Source organism: Salvelinus alpinus, chromosome 3 (assembly GCF_045679555.1).
Source record: "Salvelinus alpinus chromosome 3, SLU_Salpinus.1, whole genome shotgun sequence".
NCBI classification, from domain to species: Eukaryota; Metazoa; Chordata; class Actinopteri; order Salmoniformes; family Salmonidae; genus Salvelinus; species Salvelinus alpinus.
Genome location: NC_092088.1, coordinates 102,499,580 through 102,526,386, shown reverse-complemented (window position 1 = coordinate 102,526,386; position 26,807 = coordinate 102,499,580). Strand labels below are relative to the sequence as shown.

Here is a 26,807-nt window from a genome sequence, read left to right as displayed (position 1 = left end):
AATATTACCATCTGCCGGCCTTTGGGCGATACCCAAACTCACCCCTGAGAGTCCCTGGGCCTCCAGCATTCACCCACCACGAGGGAGACACGTCAGGAAGGCAAAAGATTTATCTAAAATTAGTAGACGGGTGATTATTATGAAAGTGATCCTTTGTTAAAGTTTAGAATGTATTTTATATCTGAATACAAGTTTTGTATTAGTCGTATGTACAGGATACACATGGTACTGTATATGAAGTCTCCAATGAAATCCTTACTTGCATTTCTTGCAGTATCACATCTGAATACAGTCATAAAATGTTCACATTACAATGACATATGAAGCTATATACAGTTCTAATTTATATTATTACCTTAAGAGGTCTTGCTTCACCACTTGAGGCATACATCTCTTTCTCAACAAAGCAGATGTACAGTCACATAACACAGTCAATGTGATGCCTTCACTGATTCTGGAGTTCTGGGAGGCACTTCAAATCAAATCGAATGGTATTTGTCACATGCGCCGGAATACAACAGGTGTAGACCTTACCGTGAAATGCTTACTTACAATCCCTTAACCAACAACGCAGGTCAAGAAATAGAGTTAAGAAAATATTTACTAAATAAAATAAAATAAAAAATGTAATAAAAAGTAACACAATAAAATAACAATAATGAGGCTACATACAGGGGGTACCGGTACAGAGTCAATGTGGAGGCTATATACAGGGGGTACCGGTACAGAGTCAATGTGGAGGCTATATACAGGGGGTACCGGTACAGAGTCAATGTGGAGGCTATATACAGGGGGTACCGGTACAGAGTCAATGTGGAGGCCATATACAGGGGGTACCGGTACAGAGTCAATGTGGAGGCTATATACAGGGGGTACCGGTACAGAGTCAATGTGGAGGCTATATACAGGGGGTACCGGTACAGAGTCAATGTGCAGGGGTACAGGTTAGTCCAGGTAATTTGTACATGTAGGTGGGGGTAAAGTGACTATGTGTCACGATCGTTGTTAGAAGTGGACCAAGGCGCAGTGTGCGTAGAGTTCCACATGTTTTAATAAATGAAACTCACCAAAAACAATACAGAAACGTGACGTAAATGCAGTGTTCACAGGCAGCTACACAAAAACAAGATCCCACAAACAACAGGTGGGAAAAAGGCTGCCTAAATATGATCCCCAATCAGAGACAATGATAGACAGCTGCCTCTGATTGGGAACCATACCAGGCCAACATAGAAAACGAAAAACTAGAATGCCCACCCTAATCACACCCTGACCTAACCAAATAGAGAAATAAAAAGGCTCTCTAAGGTCAAGGTGTTGGCATGGTGCAGAAACACATAGAAGCTAAGTAGTGGAATGGGGTAACTGGGTTTTAATGAGTGGTGGTGTCCTGTCCTCCCAGGCCGTTGGCATGGTGCAGGAACAGGAATAATATAGAGAATATAATGTAGGTCGGCCGTGACTGGCCTCACACTCCAGTACAGTAGGTGGCGATGTATGCACCTAACAGTTGGATGCGATCCAGAAGTAGAAGAAGAATCAGCTCTTTCACTGGTGTCACTTTTTTCGTCATGGCAGCTACCAGCTGGGAAGACTCCGTCAAAAGTCTGAAAGGTGTGATTTTAGACATGTGCGGCGTGTTATATGATGCTGGAGAAGACGGCGGCACTCCAATTCCAGGCTCCGTAGAAGCGGTTAAAAGGTGAGGAGGTTAGGTAGGCTACTATGCAGACGTCGGTCTATGCCCAGTATAGCTTTCAGAGTACGGACAATGTTTCGGGACAGTGGGTCCGGGTAAAAACATATTAGCTAGACTCCTTCAGATAGAAATGTTGCATGTATTTGACTAGAACATGCCTGAACGGGGCAAATCTATTGCCGATCGTCAGCCAGCAGTGAAGCGGCCGTGTGGTTGTTCTGGTTTGTGATTGAGCTCATCAGTTCCTAGCCAACTCTTTGAGTTTTCACTCTTTTTCTGCATGGCCGACAGCAGTTGGAAAACTTGCATTCAAAGTCTTTAGACGTGTAGCGTTTTATATGACTGTCTCCGTAGGTAGAAGCAGTGAGAAAATTGAGGTTTTATACATCAGCAACGATGGGCTACAACGATTTAGCCTTTTAGATGAATTCATATTGAAACGTAGCAGCAGAACACACACGATCTACTGCAGAAACAGGACGCTCTATTCCAGCTCTATGACGCTCCTATTACATGTGTCGAGTTAGGTTCTGAACGGTGTTTAACTATGGAATGGGTTAGTCTCAGGTGAGTCTGGTTTTGGGTCAGTCTGTTGTGAAATCTAAATGTCAGACATTCAAAACTGATAAGGGGGTGTGGTGGCAAGTTTGCTCCAGAGCTGTCACTCACTGAAGCTCTGAATACATTATTTATACAATCGAATAAAATTTAAAAAAAATAAATGCAATGTGTAAACGTGCAGATCAGTTGAATGTCCTTCAACACATGCAGAGATTCATTGTAGCCTAATGATTGGATTTGTTTCTATTTCTCTTCTGGGGTTTTGTTTTTTTGGTTCAGAATAAAGTAGAGAATGTGGTTTTACTGTATCTGTTCTGCAGTCTACCAAGGTTATAATGTCAACCCCTATTAGAACAGTAAACTCACCTGGACTTACTACCAGCAGGTGCATGGAGGTTGTAGTTCTTCCGTATTAAATAATATCCTTGATTAATACGGAAGAACTACAACCCAATGGTAATCAAACCTAATCCCCTGGAAAACTTTGCATAGCGCATATAAGGACGTGTTTGATGAATGAGATTAATGAGGTTATCAAAATGTCTTGATTAAATCCCATAACGCAAAAAAATATATAATAATTACACTCGACTTGTCTTTTCATACTGACTGTGTTGATGACTACTTTGAGGAACATTTCCTGACTATGACTTGAGATATGTGGTTGTCTCACCTCACTAATTTAGGATGAATCCACTTTTACTGTAAGTCGCTCTGAATAAGAACATTTTGCCAAATGACTAAAATGTTCAATGTAAAAAATGGATTACGTCAATAGCTTTCTCCATACAGGCTAAAGGCCTCGGACCTGCAGCTGCGTTTCTGTACCAACGAGACCCAGGCCACACGGGAGGTGTTTGTAGCCAAGCTGCAGAGGATGGGCTTTGATATCTCTGTGTCTGAGGTGTTCTCCCCAGCCCCGGCTGCCGTGGCTGTCCTGAAGGAGAGGGGGCTACGACCCCACCTGCTGGTTTACGATGGTATTGATTAATCATGTTCGTGATTTTTTTTTTATGTAACCTTTTATTTATTTAACTAGGCAGTTTAAGAACAAATTCTTATTACAATGACGGGCCTACACCGGCTAAACCCGGACGACGCTGGGCCAATTGTGCGTCGCCCTTTGGGACTCCCAATCACGGCCGGTTGTGATACAGCCTGGAATTGAACCAATAATGCCTCAAGCACTGAGATGCAGTGCCTTAGACCGCTGTGCCACTCGGGGAGCACACAAATTATGTTCATTGTACATTAAGAGACTCTTTCCACAGTTCACAAGTTTCATACACACACAGCTACTCTTACCTAGCCTGGCTCGAAGTCATCTGTCATTTGTTCTTCCTGATTCTGCCTCCCTGTGTGACTAAAGCTATCCAGAGTGTCTTCAACGTCCTATCCTGGTATGAGGAACCGCTCAGTCCGGAACAGGAGTAAACTGGCACACGTAGTCATGGCAGATCTAGTCGGGCAGCAAACAGCCACAACTCCCAAGAACTTTACACACAGAACCTCACAAGGAAAGCAACCTGGGTCTTCAATGACCACAGCCACTAAGTGCAAGCATCCTTTAATATTTTTTTTTAACCTTTATTTAACCAGGCAAGTCAGTTAAGAACAAATTCTTATTTACAATGACGGCCTACAGTGGGTTTAACTGCCTGTTCAGGGGCAGAACGACAGATTTGTACCTTGTCAGTTCGGGGATTAAAACTTGCAACCTTTCGGTGACTAGTCCAACGCTCTAACCACTAGGCTACCCTGCCACTCGGTTGGAGACTAGGGTTGAATTGCGGGAACCCATTTACCCGGATTTACCGCCCAAATCCACTCCCTTTTCCCGGGATAAATTACTGAGAGATCCTAAATAAGTTGCTGAATGTCTGTGTTTTTATGTCCGTTCTCCTTTTAATGTAATCCAGAGCACCCAAGACAATTTTCCATTCTTTGTTACTTAAATGGACAATAAAGTTTGTTTAAAAAAAAATATGTATTAGTCTATTTCTATGCAAAGTGATCATGTATACTGTGTTTGTTTGGTTCGTTGCAGGTGTTGTCCCTGAGTTTGACAGTGTTGAGAAGGCCAACCCCAACTGTGTTGTCATGGGAGACGCAGCGGAGAAGTTCTCCTACCAGAACCTCAACGATGCCTTCAGAGTTCTCATAGGGCTGGAGAAACCAGTACTGTTCTCTCTGGGCAGAGGGTAGGTACACACACACATATATACACTTTATTCTTGGATAATAATGCTATTATCGTGTAGTAACAATCCAGTCATAAAGGCCTGATTTATTTAGAAAGATATTCCTGCAGCTGTGCTTTAACCCTGAGGTCCACTGTGTTATCTTTATAGGAAGTTACCTGCAGCTGTACTTTAACCCTGAGGTCCACTGTGTTATCTTTATAGGAAGTTACCTACAGCACCTACTTTAACCCTGAGGTCCACTGTGTTATCTTTATACGAAGTTACCTGCAGCTCTACTTTAACCCTGAGGTCCACTGTGTTATCTTTATAGGAAGTTACCTGCAGCTCTATTTTAACCCTGAGGTCCACTGTGTTATCTTTACAGGAAGTTACCTGCAGCTCTGCTTTAACCCTGAGGTCCACTGTGTTATCTTTATAGGAAGTTACCTGCAGCTCTATTTTAACCCTGAGGTCCACTGTGTTACCTTTATAGGAAGTTACCTGCAGCTCTACTTTAACCCTGAGGTCCACTGTGTTATCTTTACAGGAAGTTACCTGCAGCTGTATTTTAACCCTGAGGTCCACTGTGTTATCTTTACAGGAAGTTACCTACAGCTCTGCTTTAACCCTGGGGTCCACTGTGTTATCTTTATAGGAAGTTCCCTGCAGCTGTACTTTAACCCTAATGTCCACTGTGTTACCTTTATAGGAAGTTACCTGCAGCTCTATTTTAACCCTGAGGTCCACTGTGTTATCTTTACAGGAAGTTACCTGCAGCTGTACTTTAACCCTGAGGTCCACTGTGTTATCTTTATAGGAAGTTTCCTGCAGCTCTGCTTTAACCCTGAGGTCCACTGTGTTATCTTTATAGGAAGTTACCTACAGCTCTGCTTTAACCCTGAGGTCCACTGTGTTATCTTTATAGGAAGTTACCTGCAGCTCTGCTTTAAACCTGAGGTCCACTGTGTTATCTTATCGGAAGTTACCTGCAGCTCTGCTTTAACCCTGAGGTCCACTGTGTTATCTTTATAGGAAGTTACCTGCAGCTGTACTTTAACCCTGAGGTCCACTGTGTTATCTTTATAGGAAGTTACCTGCAGCTCTATTTTAACCCTGAGGTCCACTGTGTTATCTTTATAGGAAGTTACCTGCAGCTGTACTTTAACCCTGAGGTCCACTGTGTTATCTTTATAGGAAGTTACCTACAGCTCTGCTTTAACCCTGAGGTCCACTGTGTTATCTTTATAGGAAGTTAGCTACAGCTGTACTTTAACCCTGAGGTCCACTGTGTTATCTTTATAGGAAGTTACCTACAGCTGTACTTTAACCCTGAGGTCCACTGTGTTATCTTTATAGGAAGTTAGCTACAGCTGTACTTTAACCCTGAGGTCCACTGTGTTATCTTTATAGGAAGTTACCTACAGCTGTACTTTAACCCTGAGGTCCACTGTGTTATCTTTATAGGAAGTTACCTACAGCTCTGCTTTAACCCTGAGGTCCACTGTGTTATCTTTATAGGAAGTTACCTGCAGCTGTACTTTAACCCTGATGTCCACTGTGTTACCTTTATAGGAAGTTACCTGCAGCTGTACTTTAACCCTGATGTCCACTGTGTTACCTTTACAGGAAGTTACCTGCAGCTCTATTTTAACCCTGAGGTCCACTGTGTTATCTTTATAGGAAGTTACCTGCAGCTGTACTTTAACCCTGAGGTCCACTGTGTTATCTTTATAGGAAGTTACCTACAGCACCTACTTTAACCCTGAGGTCCACTGTGTTATCTTTATAGGAAGTTACCTGCAGCTCTACTTTAACTCTGAGGTCCACTGTGTTATCTTTATAGGAAGTTACCTGCAGCTGTACTTCAACCCTGAGGTCCACTGTGTTATCTTTATAGGAAGTTACCTGCAGCTCTGCTTTAACCCTGAGGTCCACTGTGTTATCTTTATAGGAAGTTACCTGCAGCTCTATTTTAACCCTGAGGTCCACTGTGTTACCTTTATAGGAAGTTACCTGCAGCTCTACTTTAACCCTGAGGTCCACTGTGTTATCTTTACAGGAAGTTACCTGCAGCTGTATTTTAACCCTGAGGTCCACTGTGTTATCTTTACAGGAAGTTACCTACAGCTCTGCTTTAACCCTGAGGTCCACTGTGTTATATTTATAGGAAGTTCCCTGCAGCTGTACTTTAACCCTAATGTCCACTGTGTTACCTTTATAGGAAGTTACCTGCAGCTGTACTTTAACCCTGAGGTCCACTGTGTTATCTTTATAGGAAGTTTCCTGCAGCTCTGCTTTAACCCTGAGGTCCACTGTGTTATCGTTATAGGAAGTTACCTACAGCTCTGCTTTAACCCTGAGGTCCACTGTGTTATCTTTATAGGAAGTTACCTGCAGCTCTGCTTTAAACCTGAGGTCCACTGTGTTATCTTATCGGAAGTTACCTGCAGCTCTGCTTTAACCCTGAGGTCCACTGTGTTATCTTTATAGGAAGTTACCTGCAGCTGTACTTCAACCCTGAGGTCCACTGTGTTATCTTTATAGGAAGTTACCTGCAGCTGTATTTTAACCCTGAGGTCCACTGTGTTATCTTTACAGGAAGTTACCTACAGCTCTGCTTTAACCCTGAGGTCCACTGTGTTATATTTATAGGAAGTTCCCTGCAGCTCTACTTTAACCCTAATGTCCACTGTGTTACCTTTATAGGAAGTTACCTGCAGCTCTATTTTAACCCTGAGGTCCACTGTGTTATCTTTACAGGAAGTTACCTGCAGCTGTACTTTAACCCTGAGGTCCACTGTGTTATCTTTATAGGAAGTTTCCTGCAGCTCTGCTTTAACCCTGAGGTCCACTGTGTTATCTTTATAGGAAGTTACCTACAGCTCTGCTTTAACCCTGAGGTCCACTGTGTTATCTTTATAGGAAGTTACCTGCAGCTCTGCTTTAAACCTGAGGTCCACTGTGTTATCTTATCGGAAGTTACCTGCAGCTCTGCTTTAACCCTGAGGTCCACTGTGTTATCTTTATAGGAAGTTACCTGCAGCTGTACTTTAACCCTGAGGTCCACTGTGTTATCTTTATAGGAAGTTACCTGCAGCTCTATTTTAACCCTGAGGTCCACTGTGTTATCTTTATAGGAAGTTACCTGCAGCTGTACTTTAACCCCGAGGTCCACTGTGTTATCTTTATAGGAAGTTACCTACAGCTCTGCTTTAACCCTGAGGTCCACTGTGTTATCTTTATAGGAAGTTAGCTACAGCTGTACTTTAACCCTGAGGTCCACTGTGTTATCTTTATAGGAAGTTACCTACAGCTGTACTTTAACCCTGAGGTCCACTGTGTTATCTTTATAGGAAGTTACCTACAGCTCTGCTTTAACCCTGAGGTCCACTGTGTTATCTTTATAGGAAGTTACCTGCAGCTGTACTTTAACCCTGATGTCCACTGTGTTATCTTTACAGGAAGTTCCCTGCAGCTGTATTTTAACCCTGATGTCCACTGTGTTACCTTCATAGGAAGTTACCTGCAGCTCTGCTTTAACCCTGAGGTCCACTGTGTTATCTTTATAGGAAGTTACCTGCAGCTCTGCTTTAACCCTGAGGTCCACTGTGTTATCTTTATAGGAAGTTACCTGCAGCTCTATTTTAACCCTGAGGTCCACTGTGTTATCTTTATAGGAAGTTAGCTACAGCTGTACTTTAACCCTGAGGTCCACTGTGTTATCTTTATAGGAAGTTACCTGCAGCTGTATTTTAACCCTGAGGTCCACTGTGTTATCTTTATAGGAAGTTAGCTACAGCTGTACTTTAACCCTGAGGTCCACTGTGTTATCTTTATAGGAAGTTACCTGCAGCTCTACTTTAACCCTGAGGTCCACTGTGTTATCTTTATAGGAAGTTAGCTACAGCTGTACTTTAACCCTGAGGTCCACTGTGTTATCTTTATAGGAAGTTAGCTACAGCTGTACTTTAACCCTGAGGTCCACTGTGTTATCTTTATAGGAAGTTAGCTACAGCTGTACTTTAACCCTGAGGTCCACTGTGTTATCTTTATAGGAAGTTACCTACAGCTCTGCTTTAACCCAGAGGTCCACTGTGTTATCTTTATAGGAAGTTACCTGCAGCTGTACTTTAACCCTGAGGTCCACTGTGTTATCTTTATAGGAAGTTACCTGCAGCTCTACTTTAACCCTGAGGTCCACTGTGTTATCTTTATAGGAAGTTACCTGCAGCTCTATTTTAACCCTGAGGTCCACTGTGTTATCTTTATAGGAAGTTACCTGCAGCTGTACTTTAACCCTGAGGTCCACTGTGTTATCTTTATAGGAAGTTACCTACAGCACCTACTTTAACCCTGAGGTCCACTGTGTTATCTTTATAGGAAGTTACCTGCAGCTCTACTTTAACTCTGAGGTCCACTGTGTTATCTTTATAGGAAGTTACCTGCAGCTGTACTTCAACCCTGAGGTCCACTGTGTTATCTTTATAGGAAGTTACCTGCAGCTCTGCTTTAACCCTGAGGTCCACTGTGTTATCTTTATAGGAAGTTACCTGCAGCTCTATTTTAACCCTGAGGTCCACTGTGTTACCTTTATAGGAAGTTACCTGCAGCTCTACTTTAACCCTGAGGTCCACTGTGTTATCTTTACAGGAAGTTACCTGCAGCTGTATTTTAACCCTGAGGTCCACTGTGTTATCTTTACAGGAAGTTACCTACAGCTCTGCTTTAACCCTGAGGTCCACTGTGTTATATTTATAGGAAGTTCCCTGCAGCTGTACTTTAACCCTAATGTCCACTGTGTTACCTTTATAGGAAGTTACCTGCAGCTGTACTTTAACCCTGAGGTCCACTGTGTTATCTTTATAGGAAGTTTCCTGCAGCTCTGCTTTAACCCTGAGGTCCACTGTGTTATCGTTATAGGAAGTTACCTACAGCTCTGCTTTAACCCTGAGGTCCACTGTGTTATCTTTATAGGAAGTTACCTGCAGCTCTGCTTTAAACCTGAGGTCCACTGTGTTATCTTATCGGAAGTTACCTGCAGCTCTGCTTTAACCCTGAGGTCCACTGTGTTATCTTTATAGGAAGTTACCTGCAGCTGTACTTCAACCCTGAGGTCCACTGTGTTATCTTTATAGGAAGTTACCTGCAGCTGTATTTTAACCCTGAGGTCCACTGTGTTATCTTTACAGGAAGTTACCTACAGCTCTGCTTTAACCCTGAGGTCCACTGTGTTATATTTATAGGAAGTTCCCTGCAGCTCTACTTTAACCCTAATGTCCACTGTGTTACCTTTATAGGAAGTTACCTGCAGCTCTATTTTAACCCTGAGGTCCACTGTGTTATCTTTACAGGAAGTTACCTGCAGCTGTACTTTAACCCTGAGGTCCACTGTGTTATCTTTATAGGAAGTTTCCTGCAGCTCTGCTTTAACCCTGAGGTCCACTGTGTTATCTTTATAGGAAGTTACCTACAGCTCTGCTTTAACCCTGAGGTCCACTGTGTTATCTTTATAGGAAGTTACCTGCAGCTCTGCTTTAAACCTGAGGTCCACTGTGTTATCTTATCGGAAGTTACCTGCAGCTCTGCTTTAACCCTGAGGTCCACTGTGTTATCTTTATAGGAAGTTACCTGCAGCTGTACTTTAACCCTGAGGTCCACTGTGTTATCTTTATAGGAAGTTACCTGCAGCTCTATTTTAACCCTGAGGTCCACTGTGTTATCTTTATAGGAAGTTACCTGCAGCTGTACTTTAACCCCGAGGTCCACTGTGTTATCTTTATAGGAAGTTACCTACAGCTCTGCTTTAACCCTGAGGTCCACTGTGTTATCTTTATAGGAAGTTAGCTACAGCTGTACTTTAACCCTGAGGTCCACTGTGTTATCTTTATAGGAAGTTACCTACAGCTGTACTTTAACCCTGAGGTCCACTGTGTTATCTTTATAGGAAGTTACCTACAGCTCTGCTTTAACCCTGAGGTCCACTGTGTTATCTTTATAGGAAGTTACCTGCAGCTGTACTTTAACCCTGATGTCCACTGTGTTATCTTTACAGGAAGTTCCCTGCAGCTGTATTTTAACCCTGATGTCCACTGTGTTACCTTCATAGGAAGTTACCTGCAGCTCTGCTTTAACCCTGAGGTCCACTGTGTTATCTTTATAGGAAGTTACCTGCAGCTCTGCTTTAACCCTGAGGTCCACTGTGTTATCTTTATAGGAAGTTACCTGCAGCTCTATTTTAACCCTGAGGTCCACTGTGTTATCTTTATAGGAAGTTAGCTACAGCTGTACTTTAACCCTGAGGTCCACTGTGTTATCTTTATAGGAAGTTACCTGCAGCTGTATTTTAACCCTGAGGTCCACTGTGTTATCTTTATAGGAAGTTAGCTACAGCTGTACTTTAACCCTGAGGTCCACTGTGTTATCTTTATAGGAAGTTACCTGCAGCTCTGCTTTAACCCTGAGGTCCACTGTGTTATCTTTATAGGAAGTTAGCTACAGCTGTACTTTAACCCTGAGGTCCACTGTGTTATCTTTATAGGAAGTTAGCTACAGCTGTACTTTAACCCTGAGGTCCACTGTGTTATCTTTATAGGAAGTTAGCTACAGCTGTACTTTAACCCTGAGGTCCACTGTGTTATCTTTATAGGAAGTTACCTACAGCTCTGCTTTAACCCAGAGGTCCACTGTGTTATCTTTATAGGAAGTTACCTGCAGCTGTACTTTAACCCTGAGGTCCACTGTGTTATCTTTATAGGAAGTTACCTGCAGCTCTACTTTAACCCTGAGGTCCACTGTGTTATCTTTATAGGAAGTTACCTACAGCTCTGCTTTAACCCTGAGGTCCACTGTGTTATCTTTATAGGAAGTTACCTGCAGCTGTACTTTAACCCTGATGTCCACTGTGTTACCTTTATAGGAAGTTACCTGCAGCTGTACTTTAACCCTGATGTCCACTGTGTTACCTTTACAGGAAGTTACCTGCAGCTCTATTTTAACCCTGAGGTCCACTGTGTTATCTTTACAGGAAGTTCCCTGCAGCTGTACTTTAACCCTGATGTCCACTGTGTTACCTTTATAGGAAGTTACCTGCAGCTCTGCTTTAACCCTGAGGTCCACTGTGTTATCTTTATAGGAAGTTACCTGCAGCTCTATTTTAACCCTGAGGTCCACTGTGTTATCTTTATAGGAAGTTAGCTACAGCTGTACTTTAACCCTGAGGTCCACTGTGTTATCTTTATAGGAAGTTACCTGCAGCTGTATTTTAACCCTGAGGTCCACTGTGTTATCTTTATAGGAAGTTAGCTACAGCTCTGCTTTAACCCTGAGGTCCACTGTGTTATCTTTATAGGAAGTTACCTGCAGCTCTATTTTAACCCTGAGGTCCACTGTGTTATCTTTATAGGAAGTTACCTGCAGCTCTGCTTTAACCCTGAGGTCCACTGTGTTATCTTTATAGGAAGTTACCTGCAGCTCTGCTTTAACCCTGAGGTCCACTGTGTTATCTTTATAGGAAGTTACCTGCAGCTCTGCTTTAACCCTGAGGTCCACTGTGTTATCTTTATAGGAAGTTAGCTACAGCTGTACTTTAACCCTGAGGTCCACTGTGTTATCTTTATAGGAAGTTACCTGCAGCTCTACTTTAACCCTGAGGTCCACTGTGTTATCTTTATAGGAAGTACTACAAAGAAGATGATGGCCTGAAACTGGATGTTGGGGTTTACATGAAAGCATTGGAGGTGGGTGGTATTACGCTACACACACAGAGTTGGTGAGTTTTAAAATATATAGATATTTTATTTTTGCATTTTACAATTATGAACATTCAAAACAAAAATGAAAAGATATTAGACAACAATATGACAAAGTGAAAGTAACAGACGAGCGTATATAATAATTATTATATATACAAAAATACAATAATAAATAATAATAATAAACTCACCTACTCTTTAAAAAAAAAACAATTAAAAGTCAAAGCACGTTGATACGTTCCCAGACCTTTGTGGGAACTTGTGATCATCTCTGTCAACTGTCTTTGTGTTTCTCTCCATCAGTACGCCTGTGATGTAGAAGCTGAGGTCATTGGGAAGCCAGACCCCATGTTCTTTCAGAAAGTTCTAGATGACATGGGGATTCAGTCACACCAGGTAGGCTTTCTGTTAACGTCCAGCACATACATTAATTTATTGAGGATTCTGAGCCATCTTCCTTCTCTCTCTGTCTGTCTGTCTGTCTGTCTGTCTGTCTCTGTCTGTCTGTCTGTCTGTCTGTCTGTCTGTCTGTCTGTCTCTGTCTCTGTCTCTTCTTTGTCTCTGTCTCTTCTTTGTCTCTTCTTTGTCTCTGTCTCTTCTTTGTCTCTTCTTTGTCTCTCTCTTCTTTGTCTGTCTGTCTGTCTGTCTCTCTCTTCTTTCTCTCTCTCTTCTTTGTCTGTCTGTCTGTCTCTCTCTTCTCTCTCTCTCTCTTCTTTGTCTGTCTGTCTGTCTCTCTCTTCTTTCTCTCTCTGTCTGTGTCTCTCTCTCTCTCTGTCTGTCAGACTCTGATGATTGGTGACGATCTGGTGAATGATGTGGGCGGGGCGCAACACTGTGGAATGAAGGGTGTCCAAGTGAGGACAGGAAAATACAGGTAGGTGTTCGTTTATGTATGTTGACGTCCGTATGTTTGGCTTCACATCGTTGATATTAATGCAGGCAGAAACCAACTGTTCCATCAACGACCACAAGAGGGCGGTCTAACACAACATCTAAGTCTAAGGACTAAAAATACTATTTTCGATGGAGAGTCCCCATTGAGAGAACTTTTTGGTCCAAGTCTTACTCCGTGTCTGTGAAACTGACCATTATAGTTTTTGTTTATTTCAATAAGAATATGCTGAAAATATATTTTATGTTATCCAAATGTTAAATGCAGCTCTGCCACAAACCCATCCATACTCTTCTCCTTTTAGGATGATTGATGAGTCTGTAGTCTGACTAGATTACTGCTACCTCTCTGTATTAGTCTCTAGTCTGACTAGATTACTGCTACCTCTCTGTATGAGTCTGTAATCTGACTAGATTACTGCTACCTCTCTGTATGAGTCTGTAGTCTGACTAGATTACTGCTACCTCTCTGTATGAGTCTGTAGTCTGACTAGATTACTGCTACCTCTCTGTATGAGTCTGTAGTCTGACTAGATTACTGCTACCTCTCTGTATGAGTCTGTAGTCTGACTAGATTACTGCTACCTCTCTGTATGAGTCTGTAATCTGACTAGATTACTGCTACCTCTCTGTATGAGTCTGTAATCTGACTAGATTACTGCTACCTCTCTGTATGAGTCTGTAGTCTGACTAGATTACTGATACCTCTCTGTATGAGTCTGTAGTCTGACTAGATTACTGCTACCTCTCTGTATGAGTCTGTAATCTGACTAGATTACTGCTACCTCTCTGTATGAGTCTGTAATCTGACTAGATTACTGCTACCTCTCTGTATGAGTCTGTAATCTGACTAGATTACTGCTACCTCTCTGTATGAGTCTGTAGTCTGACTAGATTACTGCTACCTCTCTGTATGAGTCTGTAGTCTGACTAGATTACTGCTACCTCTCTGTATGAGTCTGTAGTCTGACTAGATTACTGATACCTCTCTGTATGAGTCTGTAGTCTGACTAGATTACTGCTACCTCTCTGTATGAGTCTGTATTCTGACTAGATTACTGCTACCTCTCTGTATTAGTCTGTAGTCTGACTAGATTACTGCTACCTCTCTGTATGAGTCTGTAGTCTGACTAGATTACTGCTACCTCTCTGTATGAGTCTGTAGTCTGACTAGATTACTGCTACCTCTCTGTATGAGTCTGTAATCTGACTAGATTACTGCTACCTCTCTGTATGAGTCTGTAGTCTGACTAGATTACTGCTACCTCTCTGTATGAGTCTGTAATCTGACTAGATTACTGCTACCTCTCTGTATGAGTCTGTAGTCTGACTAGATTACTGCTACCTCTCTGTATGAGTCTGTAATCTGACTAGATTACTGCTACCTCTCTGTATGAGTCTGTAGTCTGACTAGATTACTGCTACCTCTCTGTATGAGTCTGTAATCTGACTAGATTACTGCTACCTCTCTGTATGAGTCTGTAGTCTGACTAGATTACTGCTACCTCTCTGTATTATTCTGTAGTTTGACTAGATTACTGCTACCTCTCTGTATGAGTCTGTAGTCTGACTAGATTACTGCTACCTCTCTGTATGAGTCTGTAGTCTGACTAGATTACTGCTACCTCTCTGTATGAGTCTGTAGTCTGACTAGATTACTGCTACCTCTCTGTATGAGTCTGTAATCTGACTAGATTACTGCTACCTCTCTGTATGAGTCTGTAGTCTGACTAGATTACTGCTACCTCTCTGTATGAGTCTGTAGTCTGACTAGATTACTGCTACCTCTCTGTATGAGTCTGTAGTCTGACTAGATTACTGCTACCTCTCTGTATGAGTCTGTAGTCTGACTAGATTACTGCTACCTCTCTGTATGAGTCTGTAGTCTGACTAGATTACTGCTACCTCTCTGTATGAGTCTGTAATCTGACTAGATTACTGCTACCTCTCTGTATGAGTCTGTAGTCTGACTAGATTACTGCTACCTCTCTGTATTATTCTGTAGTTTGACTAGATTACTGCTACCTCTCTGTATGAGTCTGTAGTCTGACTAGATTCCTGCCACCTCTCTGTATGAGTCTGTAGTCTGACTAGATTACTGCTACCTCTCTGTATGAGTCTGTAATCTGACTAGATTACTGCTACCTCTCTGTATGAGTCTGTAATCTGACTAGATTACTGCTACCTCTCTGTATGAGTCTGTAGTCTGACTAGATTACTGCTACCTCTCTGTATGAGTCTGTAGTCTGACTAGATTACTGCTACCTCTCTGTATGAGTCTGTAGTCTGACTAGATTACTGCTACCTCTCTGTATGAGTCTGTAGTCTGACTAGATTACTGCTACCTCTCTGTATGAGTCTGTAGTCTGACTAGATTACTGCTACCTCTCTGTATGAGTCTGTAGTCTGACTAGATTACTGCTACCTCTCTGTATGAGTCTGTAGTCTGACTAGATTACTGCTACCTCTCTGTATGAGTCTGTAGTCTGACTAGATTACTGCTACCTCTCTGTATGAGTCTGTAGTCTGACTAGATTACTGCTACCTCTCTGTATGAGTCTGTAATCTGACTAGATTACTGCTACCTCTCTGTATGAGTCTGTAGTCTGACTAGATTACTGCTACCTCTCTGTATGAGTCTGTAGTCTGACTAGATTACTGCTACCTCTCTGTATGAGTCTGTAGTCTGACTAGATTACTGCTACCTCTCTGTATGAGTCTGTAGTCTGACTAGATTACTGCTACCTCTCTGTATGAGTCTGTAGTCTGACTAGATTACTGCTACCTCTCTGTATGAGTCTGTAGTCTGACTAGATTACTGCTACCTCTCTGTATGAGTCTGTAGTCTGACTAGATTACTGCTACCTCTCTGTATGAGTCTGTAGTCTGACTAGATTACTGCTACCTCTCTGTATGAGTCTGTAGTCTGACTAGATTACTGCTACCTCTCTGTATGAGTCTGTAGTCTGACTAGATTACTGCTACCTCTCTGTATGAGTCTGTAGTCTGACTAGATTACTGCTACCTCTCTGTATTATTCTGTAGTCTGACTAGATTACTGCTACCTCTCTGTATTATTCTGTAGTCTGACTAGATTACTGCCACCTCTCTGTATGAGTCTGTAGTCTGACTAGATTCCTGCCACCTCTCTGTATGAGTCTGTAGTCTGACTAGATTACTGCTACCTCTCTGTATGAGTCTGTAATCTGACTAGATTACTGCTACCTCTCTGTATGAGTCTGTAATCTGACTAGATTACTGCTACCTCTCTGTATGAGTCTGTATTCTGACTAGATTACTGCTACCTCTCTGTATGAGTCTGTAGTCTGACTAGATTACTGCTACCTCTCTGTATGAGTCTGTAATCTGACTAGATTACTGCTACCTCTCTGTATGAGTCTGTAGTCTGACTAGATTACTGCTACCTCTCTGTATGAGTCTGTAGTCTGACTAGATTACTGCTACCTCTCTGTATGAGTCTGTAGTCTGACTAGACTGACTAATGCACTTAGATATATTCTTGTATAATGAAAAGCCCTTTAGAAATGTAATTTATTAATATTATTAGATGTCCATATGTAGAGTACAATACCTCCCCACTGGGTTAGCCTGGTCTCAGAGTCCCCCCCCCCCCCACTGGGTTAGCCTGGTCTCAGAGTCCCCCCCCCCCCCCCCACTGGGTTAGCCTGGTCTCAGAGTCCCCCCCACTGGGTTAGCCTGGTCTCAGAGTCCCCCCCACTGGGTTAGCCTGGTCTCAGAGTCCCCCCCACTGTGTTAGCCTGGTCTCAGAGTCCCCCCCACTGGGTTAGCCTGGTCTCAGAGTCCCCCCCCACTGGGTTAGCCTGGTCTCAGAGTCCCCCCCACTGGGTTAGCCTGGTCTCAGAGTCCCCCCCCCCCCCCCCCCCACTGGGTTAGCCTGGTCTCAGAGTCCCACTGGGTCATCAGTGAAGAGGCGACTCCGGGATGCTGGCCTTCTAGGCAGAGTTCCTCTGTCCAGTGTCTGTGTTCTTTTGCCCATCTTAATCTTTTGTTTTTATTGGCCAGTCTGAGATATGGCTTTTTCTTAGCAACTCTGCCTAGAAGGCAGAGTAAATAATGCCTAGAAGGCTCTTCACTGTTGATGTTGAGACTGGTGTTTTGCGGGTACTATTTAATGAAGCTGCCAGTTGAGGACTTGTGAGGTGTCTGTTTCTCAAACTATACACTCTAATGTACTTGTTCTCTTGTGCACCGGGGCCTCCCACTCTTCTTTCTATTCTGGTTAGAGCCAGTTTCTCGCATTGAATACCTTCATTTCTGAGAACAAGAATAGACTGACGAGTTTCAGAAGAAAGGTCTTTGTTTCTGGCTATTTTGAGCCTGTAATCGAACCCACAAATGCTGATGCTCCAGATACTCAACTAGTCTAAAGAAGGCCAGTTGTATTGCTTCTTTAATCAGGACAACAGTTTTCAGTCATGCTAACATAATAGCAAAAGGGTTTTCTAATGATCAATTAGCCTTTTAAAATGATAAACGTGGATTAACTAACACAACGTGCCATTGGAACACAGGAGTGATGGTTGCTGATAATGGGCCTCTGTACGCCTATGTAGATATTCCATTCACCTACAATAGTCATTTACAACATTAACAATGTCTACACTGTATTTCTGATCAATTTGATGTTATTTTAATGGACAAAAAATTTGCTTTTCTTTCAAAAACAAGGACATTTCTAAGTGACCCCAAACTTTTGAACAGTAGTGTACATATATACACACACACACAGTGACAAATTGGCACTGATCTGAGCCAAAGGGGGCCGACGGTGTGTGTGTGTGGCGTCATGTAACAGATGTCCAGATGGCTGTTCAGCCTCACACAAACACTGTCTGCTACTTTCAGTGTGAGACGTGAGATTTAGCCTTGTTTAGCCTTGTTTAGCCTTGCACGACCCCGTAAACTCTGTGGAGGGCAGGGAACGGCCATAAACCACAGCGAGATGTGGGGAAAACACAGCTGGCTGTCTCCAAGGTTACGTTCCAAACGGAACCCTATTAACTTAGTAGTTCAAACGTAGTAGTGCACTATGTAGGGGATAGGATGCTATTTGGGACTAGACCAAGTCAACCGGTCGCTGCTCTGTCTCAGGCCTCCTGTGTAGTTCCCACCAGGCCTTCCTATGTGGCTGCTTATAACACATGTTGTCTTTCTCCCGGTGATGATAAATACTTGTTGTCTTTCTCCCGGTGATGATAAATGCTTGTTGTCTTTCTCCCGGTTATGATAAATGCTTGTTGTCTTTCTCCCGGTGATGATAGATGCTTGTTGTCTTTCTCCCGGTGATGATAGATGCTTGTTGTCTTTCTCCCGGTGATGATAGATGCTTGTTGTCTTTCTCCCGGTGATGATAGATGCTTGTTGTCTTTCTCCCGGTGATGATAGATGCTTGTTGTCTTTCTCCCGGTGATGATAGATGCTTGTTGTCTTTCCCCCGGTGATGATAGATGCTTGTTGTCTTTCTCCCGGTGATGATAAATGCTTGTTGTCTTTCTCCCAGTGATGATAAATGCTTGTTGTCTTTCTCCCGGTGATGATAAATGCTTGTTGTCTTTCTCCCGGTGATGATAAATGCTTGTTGTCTTTCTCCCGGTGATGATAAATGCTTGTTGTCTTTCTCCCGGTGATGATAAATGCTTGTTGTCTTTCTCCCGGTGATGATAAATGCTTGTTGTCTTTCTCCCGGTGATGATAAATGCTTGTTGTCTTTCTCCCGGTGATGATAAATGCTTGTTGTCTTTCTCCCGGTGATGATAAATGCTTGTTGTCTTTCTCCCGGTGATGATAAATGCTTGTTGTCTTTCTCCCGGTGATGATAAATGCTTGTTGTCTTTCTCCCGGTGATGATAAATGCTTGTTGTCTTTCTCCCGGTGATGATAAATGCTTGTTGTCTTTCTCCCGGTGATGATAAATGCTTGTTGTCTTTCTCCCGGTGATGATAAATGCTTGTTGTCTTTCTCCCGGTGATGATAAATGCTTGTTGTCGGAGAACACTTTATTGTGTGGATGGAATGTTTGGTAGCTAAGTGTAACCCCCCCCTTAACAGATACATGGCTCCCCCCCCCCTTAACAGATACATGGCTCCACCCCCCCCCCCCCTTAACAGATACATGGCTCCCCCCCCCTTAACAGATACATGGCTCCACCCCCCCCCTTAACAGATACATGGCTCCACCCCCCCCCCCCCCCTTAACAGATACATTGCTCCACCCCCTTCCCCCTTAACAGATACATGGCTCCACCCCCCCCCCCCCCCTTAACAGATACATGATGTGATGTGATTGTGATTGTCATGCTAGCTAGCTGGTGGAGATGTGAGTGTCATGCTAGCTAGCTGGTGGAGATGTGATTGTCATGCTAGCTAGCTGGTGGAGATGTGATTGTCATGCTAACTAGCTGGTGGAGATGTGAGTGTCATGCTAGCTAGCTGGTGGAGATGTGAGTGTCATGCTAGCTAGCTGGTGGAGATGTGATTGTCATGTTAGCTACCTGGTGGAGATGGGATTGTCATGCTAGCTAGATGGTGGAGATGGGATTGTCGATGCTAGCTAGCTGGTGGAGATGTGATTGTCATGCTAGCTAGCTGGTGGAGATGGGATTGTCATGCTAGCTAGCTGGTGGAGATGTGATTGTCATGCTAGCTAGCTGGTGGAGATGGGCATGTCATGCTAGCTGGCTGGTGGAGATGTGATTGTCATGCTAACTAGCTGATGGAGATGGGATTGTCATGCTAGCTAGCTGGGATTGTCATGCTAGCTAGCTGGTGGAGATGTGATTGTCATGCTAGCTAGCTGGTGGAGATGGGATTGTCATGCTAGCTAGCTGGTGGAGATGGGATTGTCATGCTAGCTGGCTGGTGGAGATGTGATTGTCATGCTAACTAGCTGATGGAGATGGGATTGTCATGCTAACTAGCTGGCGACTTGCTAAAATAATGAGCTACCAAAAGCAAGCAGAGAGAGAGCGAGAGAGAGCTCCCATGGGGAAGCTCTGAGAACTGTTATTGAATGTAGAACAGGTTTGCACTGGGACTCCCAACAGAGTGAAATGTAGAATACCTCTGAGATCTGACTGCTGATGTTGAGACAGAAAATAGCATGGGAACAATCTGATCTGATGAACTCTCCTGGGAACTCTGTTCCTCCCTTGCCTTGCGTAGCCTTTCAACTATGTAGCAACATATTGAAACATAGCAGCTGTATGAACTTGCTTATATTACATATGACAACCACATATCACAGTAGTTAGTATATTCAGATAGCTAGGTGGAACAACCACATATCACAGTAGTTAGTATATTCAGATAGCTAGGTGGGACAACCACATATCACAGTAGTTAGTATATTCAGATAGCTAGGTGGGACAACCACATATCACAGTAGTTAGTATATTCAGATAGCTAGGTGGAACAACCACATATCACAGTAGTTAGTATATTCAGATAGCTAGGTGGGACAACCACATATCACAGTAGTTAGTATATTCAGATAGCTAGGTGGGACAACCACATATCACAGTAGTTAGTATATTCAGATAGCTAGGTGGGACAACCACATATCACAGTAGTTAGTATATTCAGATAGCTAGGTGGGACAACCACATATCACAGTAGTTAGTATATTCAGATAGCTAGGTGGGACAACCACATATCACAGTAGTTAGTATATTCAGATAGCTAGGTGGGACAACCACATATCACAGTAGTTAGTATATTCAGATAGCTAGGTGGGACAACCACATATCACAGTAGTTAGTATATTCAGATAGCTAGGTGGGACAACCACATATCACAGTAGTTAGTATATTCAGATAGCTAGGTGGGACAACCACATATCACAGTAGTTAGTATATTCAGATAGCTAGGTGGGACAACCACATATCACAGTAGTTAGTATATTCAGATAGCTAGGTGGGACAACCACATATCACAGTAGTTAGTATATTCAGATAGCTAGGTGGGACAACCACATATCACAGTAGTTAGTATATTCAGATAGCTAGGTGGGACAACCACATATCACAGTAGTTAGTATATTCAGATAGCTAGGTGGGACAACCACATATCACAGTAGTTAGTATATTCAGATAGCTAGGTGGGACAACCACATATCACAGTAGTTAGTATATTCAGATAGCTAGGTGGGACAACCACATATCACAGTAGTTAGTATATTCAGATAGCTAGGTGGGACAACCACATATCACAGTAGTTAGTATATTCAGATAGCTAGGTGGGACAACCACATATCACAGTAGTTAGTATATTCAGATAGCTAGGTGGGACAACCACATATCACAGTAGTTAGTATATTCAGATAGCTAGGTGGGACAACCACATATCACAGTAGTTAGTATATTCAGATAGCTAGGTGGGACAACCACATATCACAGTAGTTAGTATATTCAGATAGCTAGGTGGGACAACCACATATCACAGTAGTTAGTATATTCAGATATCTTCAGTCCCATCCACAGGCCCAGTCCTAGCCCCAAGCCTATTCTCAGTCCCAGTTCTGTCCCCTGTCCCAGTCAATCCATTACCTCAGCAGTACCAGTACCAGTCCATTACCTCAGCAGTACCAGTACCAGTCCATTACCTCAGCAGTACCAGTACCAGTCCATTACCTCAGCAGTCCCAATACCAGTCCATTACCTCAGCAGTACCAGTACCAGTCCATTACCTCAGCAGTACCAGTACCAGTCCATTACCTTAGCAGTACCAGTACCAGTCCATTACCTCAGCAGTACCAGTACCAGTCCATTACCTCAGCAGTCCCAGTACCAGTCCATTACCTCAGCAGTACCAGTACCAGTCCATTACCTCAGCAGTACCAGTACCAGTCCATTACCTCAGCAGTACCAGTCCATTACCTCAGCAGTACCAGTCCATTACCTCAGCAGTACCAGTACATTACCTCAGCAGTACCAGTACCAGTCCATTACCTCAGCAGTACCAGTCCATTACCTCACCAGTACCAGTCCATTACCTCAGCAGTACCAGTACCAGTCCATTACCTCAGCAGTACCAATCAGTCCATTACCTCAGCAGTACCAGTATCAGTCCATTACCTCAGCAGTACCACTAACTGCTCTGTCCCGAATACTTTATGCTCATTGACCTGGCTACCCTACATTATTCATGGCAGAGCAGATGACAAAGGCTGCTTAATGAACACACACACAGGCACACACAGACAGGCAGACACACGCAGATAGGCACACACAGGACAGGCAGACACACACACACAGACACACAGGACAGGCAGACACAGGACAGGCAGACACACACACACACACAGGCAGACACACACACACAGGACAGGCAGACACACACACACACACAGGCAGACACACACACAGGACAGGCAGACACAGGACAGGCAGACACACACACACACACACACACACAGGCAGACACACACACACAGGACAGGCAGACACACAGGACAGGCAGACACACACACACAGGACAGGCAGACACACACACACAGGACAGGCAGACACACACACACAGGACAGGCAGACACACACACAGGACAGGCAGACACACACACACACACAGGCAGACACACACAGGACAGGCAGACACACACACACAGGACAGGCAGACACACACACAGGACAGGCAGACACACACACACACACAGGCAGACACACACACAGGACAGGACAGGCAGACAGGCATGCATAACTAGGTGAGAGAAGACCAGGGCAGATTTTAAGAAGAGGTGACTGGAGGACAGAGAGAGACAGAAGGTGTAATTGTCTCATCACCACCGCTGGTAACACAATAAGCCTTTTCTAGCCGTGTGTGAGCGTATCTTAGTGTCAGCGTGTGTGAACTCAATCAGGCCACTGGTGGGTGGAAAGGTGAGGGACTGAGGCAGTAATCCTGTCACAGGAGACGTAACACCCTGTACACACACACATATACATAACACCCTACACACACACACACACACACACACACACACACACACACACACACACACACACACACACACACACACACACACATAACACCCTGTACACACACACACACACACACAACACCCTGTCCACACACACAGCACCCTGTACACACACACACACACACACATAACACCCTGTCCACACACACAGCACCCTGTACACACACACACACACACACATAACATCCTGTACACACACACATAACACCCTGCCCACACACATAACACACACACACACACACACACCCCATTAGCTGGCCAGCTCACATAACCCTCACATCTCTGTGCAGTCCACTGTGTCAGAGGAAGGCCATAAAAATTGTCAGACTCCAGCCACCCAAGCCATAGACTGTTCTCTCTGCTACCGCACGGCAAGCGGTACCGGAGTGCCAAGTCTAGGTCCAAGAGGTTTCTAAAGAGCTTCTACCCCCAAGCCATAAGACTCCTGAACAGCTAATCAAAGGGCTGCCCAGACCCCTCTTCTACACCGCTGCTACTCTGTTTATTATCTATGTATAGTCACTTTAATAGCTCTACCTACATGTACATATTACCTCAACTAACCGGTGCCCCCGCACATTGACTCTGTACCGGTACCCCCTGTATATAACCTCCACATTGACTCTGTACAGGTACCCCCTGTATATAGTCTCCACACTGACTCTGTACAGGTACCCCCTGTATATAACCTCCACATTGACTCTGTACCGGTACCCCCTGTATATAGCCTCCACATTGACTCTGTACAGGTACCCCCTGTATATAGCCTCCACATTGACTCTGTACAGGTACCCCCTGTATACAGCCTCCACATTGACTCTGTACCGGTACCTCCTGTATATAGCCTCCACATTGACTCTGTACCGGTACCTCCTGTATATAGCCTCCACATTGACTCTGTACCAGTACTCCCTATATATAGTCTCCACATTGACTCTGTACCAGTACCCCCTGTATATAGCCTCCACATTAACTCTGTACCGGCACCCCCTGTATATAGCCTCCACATTGACTCTGTACCGTAATACCCTGTATATAGCCTCCACATTGACTCTGTACCGTAATACCCTGTATATAGCCTCCACATTGACTCTGTACCGTAATACCCTGTATATAGCCTTGCTACTGTTATTTTACAACACATTTTTCTTCTTAAAGCATTGTTGGTTAAGGGCTTGTACAGTAAGTCATCATTTCACTGTAAGGTCTACTACACCTGTTGTATTTGGAAGCATGTGACATAACATGTGATTTGCTGACTGACAGGAGTTAACACAAGGCATGCATGACTAGCCTCAATATTCAATGCTGCACACCACTGCATTCATTAACATAGAGCCATGTTGGAGCCAAGATGGAGGAGATAGAGCACACCACTGCATTCATTAACATAGAGCCGTGTTGGAGCCAAGATGGAGGAGATGGAGCACACCACTGCATTCATTAACATAGAGCCATGTTGGAGCCAAGATGGAGGAGATGGAGCACACCACTGCATTCATTAACATAGAGCCATGTTGGAGCCAAGATGGAGGAGATGGAGCACACCACTGCATTCATTAACATAGAGCCATGTTGGAGCCAAGATGGAGGAGATAGAGCACACCACTGCATTCAGTCTCTCTCTCTCTCTCTCTCTGTCTCTCTCTCTCTCTCTCTGTCTCTCTGCAGGCCCAGTGATGAGAAGCACCCCACAGTAACAGCTGATGGCTATGTGGACAACCTGGCGGAGGCTGTGGAAACCATCCTGAAGCTCCGGGGTCAGTGAGGAGAGGACCAGGAAGAACCACCTTCACCACCACAATACACCACACACACACACACAACTACTGGTTACTCTGGTACGATCTGACAACAGGGAGTAACCCACTAACATAGAGCCATGTTGGAGCCAAGATGGAGGAGATAGAAGTTAATAGCTAGTTAGGTAAGTTAATAACCTCATGGTCAGAGGGCAGCTAGTTAGGTTAGTTAATAACCTCATGGTCAGAGGGCAGCTAGTTAGGTAAGTTAATAACCTCATGGTCAGAGGGTAACTAGTTAGGTAAGTTAATAACCTCATGGTCAGAGGGTAACTAGTTAGGTAAGTTAATAACCTCATGGTCAGAGGGCAGCTAGTTAGGTAAGTTAATAACCTCATGGTCAGAGGGCAGCTAGTTAGGTAAGTTAATAACTTCATGGTCAGAGGGCAGCTAGTTAGGTAAGTTAATAACCTCATGGTCAGAGGACAGCTAGTTAGGTTAGTTAATAACCTCCTGGTCAGAGGGTAACTAGTTAGGTAAGTTAATAACCTCATGGTCAGAGGGCAGCTAGTTAGGTAAGTTAATAACCTCATGGTCAGAGGACAGCTAGTTAGGTAAGTTAATAACCTCATGGTCAGAGGACAGCTAGTTAGGTAAGTTAATGTTTACCTGAAGGTGCCTAAAGCCAGTAGCCACTTTACACACTGAAGACAGACAGACAGACAGACAGGGTTTTAAGAGTATAATGAAAACCATCCTATATTTTACACAGTCAACTGCTTTAAAGTATCAGCCAATCAGCAACCCACCAGGTACAGCCCCACAGCTCTGAGGAGTCTGTGTACACACTGGGACACCACTACTGTGATGACTACCTGAGATGGACTGGATCTAGTGGACTGGGTCTAGTGGGCTGGGTCTAGTGGACTGGATCTAGTGGACTGGATCTAGTGGGCTGGGTCTAGTGGGCTGGGTCTAGTGGGCTGGGTCTAGTGGGCTGGGTCTAGTGGGCTGGATCTAGTGGGCTGGATCTAGTGGGCTGGATCTAGTGGGCTGGATCTAGTGGGCTGGATCTAGTGGGCTGGATCTAGTGGACTGGATCTAGTGGGCTGGATCTAGTGGGCTGGGTCTAGTGGGCTGGGTCTAGTGGGCTGGGTCTAGTGGGCTGGATCTAGTGGACTGGATCTAGTGGGCTGGATCTAGTGGACTGGGTCTAGTGGGCTGGATCTAGTGGGCTGGGTCTAGTGGGCTGGGTCTAGTCGGCTGGGTCTAGTGGGCTGGGTCTAGTGGACTGGGTCTAGTGGGCTGGATCTAGTGGGTCTAGTGGGCTGGGTCTAGTGGACTGGGTCTAGTGGGTCTAGTGGACTAGATCTAGTGGGCTGGGTCTAGTGGGCTGGGTCTAGTGGGTCTAGTGGGCTGGATCTAGTGGGCTGGGTCTAGTGGGCTGGATCTAGTGGACTGGGTCTAGTGGGCTGGGTCTAGTGGGCTGGGTCTAGTGGACTGGGTCTAGTGGGTCTAGTGGACTAGATCTAGTGGGCTGGGTCTAGTGGGTCTAGTGGGCTGGGTCTAGTGGGTCTAGTGGGCTGGGTCTAGTGGGCTGGATCTAGTGGACTGGGTCTAGTGGACTGGATCTAGTGGGCTGGGTCTAGTGGGCTGGGTCTAGTGGGCTGGGTCTAGTGGACTGGGTCTAGTGGACTGGGTCTAGTGGACTGGGTCTAGTGGGCTGGGTCTAATGGGCTGGGTCTAGTGGGCTGGGTCTAGTGGGCTGGGTCTAGTGGGCTGGGTCTAATGGGCTGGATCTAGTGGGCTGGGTCTAATGGGCTGGATCTAGTGGACTGGGTCTAGTGGACTGGGTCTAGTGGGCTGGGTCTAGTGGGCTGGGTCTAGTGGGCTGGGTCTAGTGGGCTGGGTCTAGTGGGCTGGGTCTAGTGGGCTGGATCTAGTGGGCTGGATCTAGTGGGCTGG

At 44.4% G+C, this 26,807-nt stretch overlaps 1 protein-coding gene across 1 annotated transcript; it reads left to right on the top strand.

The window, feature by feature from the left end:
• Nucleotides 1–1,520: 1,520 nt before the first annotated feature.
• LOC139571635 (phospholysine phosphohistidine inorganic pyrophosphate phosphatase-like) lies at nucleotides 1,521–25,012 on the top strand. Its single transcript, XM_071394689.1, has 7 exons — nucleotides 1,521–1,702; nucleotides 3,053–3,240; nucleotides 4,308–4,461; nucleotides 12,116–12,179; nucleotides 12,498–12,590; nucleotides 12,977–13,068; nucleotides 24,772–25,012. The coding sequence occupies exons 1-7, from the start codon at nucleotides 1,572–1,574 to the stop codon at nucleotides 24,866–24,868; spliced, it is 819 nt and encodes a 272-aa protein (XP_071250790.1). The 5' UTR covers nucleotides 1,521–1,571; the 3' UTR covers nucleotides 24,869–25,012.
• Nucleotides 25,013–26,807: the final 1,795 nt, after the last annotated feature.

Bases quoted from the DNA above. Each gene is read 5' to 3' on its own strand.
- LOC139571635 (XM_071394689.1), top strand. From the start codon at position 1,572: ATGGCAGCTACCAGCTGGGAAGACTCCGTCAAAAGTCTGAAAGGTGTG. The intron at 4,462-12,115 runs GTAGGTACACAC...TTATCTTTATAG, and splicing joins CTGTTCTCTCTGGGCAGAGG to GAAGTACTACAAAGAAGATG. The intron at 12,591-12,976 runs GTAGGCTTTCTG...TCTGTCTGTCAG, and splicing joins TGGGGATTCAGTCACACCAG to ACTCTGATGATTGGTGACGA.